At 35.0% G+C, this 5,126-nt stretch overlaps 1 protein-coding gene across 2 annotated transcripts; it reads right to left on the reverse strand.

Annotated features, from left to right (window-relative positions):
* On the reverse strand, positions 1-5,083 carry LOC107626703 (plant UBX domain-containing protein 7). 2 transcript variants are annotated; one of them, XM_016329693.2, is made up of 10 exons: positions 4,801-5,083; positions 3,961-4,088; positions 3,757-3,870; positions 3,387-3,582; positions 2,599-2,676; positions 2,435-2,503; positions 1,992-2,135; positions 1,783-1,879; positions 920-1,194; positions 1-418 (listed from the first exon to the last, which is right to left on the reverse strand). In XM_016329693.2, exons 1-10 carry the CDS (start codon positions 4,900-4,902, stop codon positions 257-259), a joined length of 1,365 nt encoding a protein of 454 aa, XP_016185179.1. In that variant the 5' UTR covers positions 4,903-5,083; the 3' UTR covers positions 1-256. The 2 variants fall into 2 exon arrangements, with proteins under 2 accessions (XP_016185179.1, XP_016185116.1); XM_016329630.2 differs by having other exon boundaries at positions 920-1,203.

Genomic DNA, 5,126 nt, shown 5'->3' on the forward strand with positions numbered 1-5,126 from the left:
TTCAACTTTATAGTGAGATTTCTCATTTATAAACAGAATCCGAAACTTGAAACTTGCACAGGAATATTTCTTTTTGTACCCAAAAGAAAAAAAAAATTCCATTAATTGAAAGTCTATTCATCATTCGGATTCATAAAATATACACAAGAAGTTTAAACAAAAACTCCCCCTTTTCCTTTGATGATAAACCAGCCTCAATCCTCATCATATCAGAAGAAACCAACATTAAAAATTCTCCGAGTCTTAAAAGCTAAACTCAGTCCCAAGTGACAAAGATCATGGAATTTGCAAGCCCTGATTCTTCAAAAGTTGAATTGCTTTCATAGTCAAGAACTTTGTTGGCTCCAGGAATTGCTTGTGCTAATCTGAATGGCTTTGTCTCATCTCCTACTTGAGCTGAAATGAATGACCACAGCAGCTTCAAGAGGAAACAAAACAACAATCAGAGAGTGCAAGTTAGTTGGAGGAGGGACTATATTAAAAAATTACAGTGCATTTGGTTTACGTTTTCATTTTCAGTATTTTCCGTTTTCAGTATTTTATGTTTTCAGTAAATAATGTCTTCTATTTTCATATCTTGTTTTCTCATTTTTCTTCTCAAAATTCATAAAACAAAAAACAATGAAAATGAAAATGCAAACCAAATACATTCGTAATTTCTCTTATTGGTTGCATCCATATCCACATGGTATTTTCATGATCACAGAAGGATTTCTTGTATAAAATAAGACAATATATCAATTATCAAATGACTACAAAGCCTTTTCCTCAACAATCTAGTAATACCTCCTCACGATAGAAGAAAAACATTTATGGTATACAGAAATAACAAGAAATCAGCAGAAGGCTATACCAGACGTAAGATGCAAGACGTAACACTATCCACAAGACATGTGATAAGTGACAGCAATGCTTTTACCTGAATAGGATCTGTGCGTAAAAAGTTACGCTGAACCCGGCGTCCATCTGGAAGCCGAACACCAACCCTGCACAGGAGACTTCTTTCAGCTTTAGGCTCTTCGGGGAGTACTGGGTATGAGGGCCTCTTGGGCAAGGCTGCCTCTTGCTGGCTGACAGCAGAATCTGCCTCCTTGTTGTCACTTCCAGCCGCAACATTAGATCCAATCATGCCCTCCATCGATGCTGCCAGAGCTCTTTGGATTTCCTCTTCCTCATCTTTATTCTCGTCTGAATCTACAATAGCTGTAGCATCAGAAAAGTTATCATGATAATACAAAAAATATGCCAAAGATAACTTCCTCACAAGTTATGATGTGCATATTACCCAGGCAGTGAAAACAAGATTTTCAATCCTCAAAACATAATGAAAGAGATTGCATGATTAGAAATTGGGCGAAGCCAAGATCCATCTTAATTGAAGTGTTGATGGCTAGAAAGAAAGTAAATAAGTAAACATCTTTATTTCCTATACAAGGCTACATTTCCAATTGACCAATATAAAGAAAATCACTCACATTTTCAACTTCGCTTACTCTAACTAACTTCTAATTATTTTAATGAAACTTTCTTTTTCTTATAAATATTTTCTTAAATCATTACACCCTTTGGTGTGGTTCTTCTCCAAACCCTGCGTAACGCGAGATTTTGTACACCGAGCTACCCTTTATTTTCTTAAATTATTATGTTATTTAAAAAAAATAGGAAAATCATATGTCTATAGGGTGCCTATGGCTTTACAATAACAAGAAAGACACATGAAATATGAAGTCATCCTCCTAAAGGCCAAAACAAACTGCTACAGAAACATAAACCAGTGCAAACCTTTAGCCTTAGGTGGGCTAGAAGCTCCTCTAGGACGCTTGTGAGATAAGGTCATGTGATGATCCTTTGGCCCTGCATCAAGGAATGCTAGTAGACCCTAAAGTAAAGCATAAGACTCTTTGAATCAGTAATTATAAAGAGCAAAACATGTTCAAAGTTAATGTATATGAATAATGTTTTCAGAGATTCCCCAGTAGGAATTTCCATACTTCTAGTAAGCTTTCAGGCTGAACCATTCCAGACCATGATCGCATCTTTTGGCCAGTGATGGGATCAATAATAAGCACTACAGGAATCGATTCCAGTTTGTAATAAGTGCAGACTTTTCTTCCTTCAGTTGTATCATCATATACCTATATGACAAGAAAAATAATTAAGAAAGGAAACGTTGCAACAAATGAAACAAAATGAAAACATATAACACGACAGAAATCCAGGTGCACGGTGCACCACATGTCTATATCAGCAAAAAATAATGATGTTGTGAATATCAATTTTCACATCATCTGAAATTCCAACTTCAAAAGAAAAGCCATCATAAACATCTCGGTCCTTTGGAAAACCCCAGAGAAAATTGGAAAGTGCAAGTAAAAGTCATAAATTCTTTTGACAAAATAACACTTAAAATGAATTAATATAGCAACAAGCTAACCTGCCAGAATATGAAGTTTGTGCTAATGGTTTGAGAAACAGCTTCATTGGCCCATGTATCACGATTAAGCTTCACAAAGCAAAACATTAAGTACAACAGTGTTAATGCCGAAACAAACATGTAAAGAAAATGTAAAGGGGTCAATTTGCATGAGAATATAATACCATATGAGAGCTGAATTCTGTAGTGGATTGAATGTTCAGCAACAGCCATTTGTCCTGCATGGAAGCAGCACCTTTTGCCTGTGGTCAAGGACAAAACTTGGTCATAATTGTATATATATGAATGGCTTACATTTTGAATAGATATAAATAAACACAATACCAATCTAGTGCCATTGACACACCGCAAATGCAAGGAAATCCCATAAACTAAGATATGCAAATGAATATTGTGTTTCCAAATGAATTTTAGATGTAAACTGCCACTACAAATAACAAGTAAAAAAGATAATAAGTGAAACCAACAAAAATCATTCTCATACTTCCAGCTAACTTCTCTTATATGAAGTACACATGATTTTTGTCATATCCAGAAACTTGCATAAGACTGCAAATAAGTCATGTAAGAGGAAGGCCTACATAAGCTATAATAACAGCATAGGATAATTAAGGAGCCTGTATATCAATTTCTAAACAAGGAACTAAACCACCCCACAACAGTATTAGTCTAAGGAATAAAGAACACAACAACAAAATCCCAAACCTCAACACACATTACTAAATACTGATCAAAAGCTGTTAAGGTTCCTTATTTACATAAGTACAATTATTCGGCGCAACTTCATCTTTATCTGAACTAGACATTTTTTTAAGGAAAAAATCATTATAAATAAAAGAGAGGTGTAAAAGAGATCTAAAACATTATTATCACTTTAAATATTTCATAAATAGATGTTGTGCCAGTTACACCTCTAGCAGAATCTACAGTCAACACTAAGCAGGAGATTTACCTTATCAAAAGTGCCATTAAACATCAGATGAAATGGAGGGCGATAGAGTGAAGCAAGATTATCCCTAGAAGTTTCTGCTGTCGAAGCAGCACCTTGCTCTGTTTCCCAAACCCCAGGACGTCTCATTTCCTCTTCAAAGTTACGAAATGCTATTAAAGAGTTAGGCTCTTGTGAACGGGGTGCAAACCTTGATCCTCTGCATGACATGATAAAATACATAATAAATATCTGACAGGGAAAAACCATATTGCACATTAAGTAATCCCAAGAATGACAAAAAGAGCAATAAAAACACCAGATATGCATTTCTCTTGGAATATAAACTATCAGTTTACAAGGCAAGCAAAGAAATTAGAATGGTGAAACATACCTAAAGAGCATTGAATCCTCATAAAGAGTTTCCCGTATAACAGGTAAGGGAGGGCGTACTTCATCTGGATCATTGACATTGTGGTCACTACTCTCACTTTCCTTCCTTGGTTCACTAAAGCAACAAGTATGAGTCAAACAACCAACTAAAAAGTGCTCACTTAGGATTATAACTTATAAATCGTAGTTAGACACCCCAACTTACCTTGATGGTTGATCAGTCCAAGATTCAACATTTTCTAAAGGTGGAGAGTGTGATGGTGGTGGCAAAGACCCAGCATCATTGCCGATCAAGAACAGCTGAAGAGCTTCCTCAAGTTTCCAACTTGTTGCCTGTGTTACCAGTATCACAGGTTCACAAAATTTGATAAATCTATACAAGAGGAAAATCTACACATTGCCATCATTATAAAGAGGATAAAACCTAAAAGGATGATTCTTCATGCAAGAGCTACAAGATTATAGTTTTCTTTTTTTTTTAAGTAAAGCATATCCATCGAAGTACCAATAGCTACAAGCAAATCTTTAAGCATGCTCATTTTATAATTGTCATCACAATAAGCTAAACGTGTGATTATGTTTCAAGATAGACATAATGTAGGGTATTGTTATCACAATAAGCTAAAAGGATGATTAAATTTCATGACAGACACTATAACCATTAACCACTTATCAAACAGAATTTCAGTTTTAAAGAAAATAACTTCATCACAAATCAGAACCTATAAGCAAATTCCCAACACACCAGTCTTAGTCATCACAATAAGCTAAAAGAGCTATTTTTTCATGATAGATTTCAAAAGAATCACTGATCAAGCGAGATTTCAACTTTTTCCGTGATAGATACAACCAATTTTCTAATTGTCATCACAATAAGCTAAAAGAATGAATTTTTCGGTGACCAAACATAACCACCGATGAAGGCAAAGATTTCTAACCATTTCAAAGTCCAGAAACTAAAATTTTTAAAAAATAAACCCTAATTCTAGAATCACAATAAATCTTCAACAAACACTAATAAATTAGAAACAATAATGAGAGGAACCTGCAAGAACTGTCGAGCAGTCTCAGTGGTCTGGCCCTGAGCAACCTCCAAGAACAAAGAGACCATGCTCTGTTGGTCATTTGCCGATAGCATTCCTTCCATTCGGATCCCCTTTTCTTTCTCTCTCACTCTCAATTTCTCAATTCCGATCTTTTCCTTTTCGAGAGAAGCAGTGAAGTGATTTAGGGTTCCAACGAGGAAAGATAGAAAAGGAAAACAAGGGGAAAGAAATAAAGAAACTAAGACACAGAAATATCACTCTGTCTATGTTAGATGCATTTCGTATTTCTTTATTTATTATTATTATTTTTCTCCTAATAATAATA

This window comes from Arachis ipaensis, chromosome B01 (genome assembly GCF_000816755.2).
Source record: "Arachis ipaensis cultivar K30076 chromosome B01, Araip1.1, whole genome shotgun sequence".
Taxonomy (NCBI): Eukaryota; Viridiplantae; Streptophyta; class Magnoliopsida; order Fabales; family Fabaceae; genus Arachis; species Arachis ipaensis.

Excerpts from the sequence above, each read along its gene's own strand:
- LOC107626703 (XM_016329630.2), bottom strand. The coding sequence starts at position 4,902 with ATGGAAGGAATGCTATCGGCAAATGACCAACAGAGCATGGTCTCTTTG. Across the intron at positions 2,677-3,386 it reads TTAATGGCACTTTTGATAAG|GCAAAAGGTGCTGCTTCCAT; the intron begins GTAAATCTCCTG and ends CCTTGACCACAG. Across the intron at positions 1,204-1,782 it reads TAGCCCACCTAAGGCTAAAG|CTATTGTAGATTCAGACGAG; the intron begins GTTTGCACTGGT and ends CTGATGCTACAG.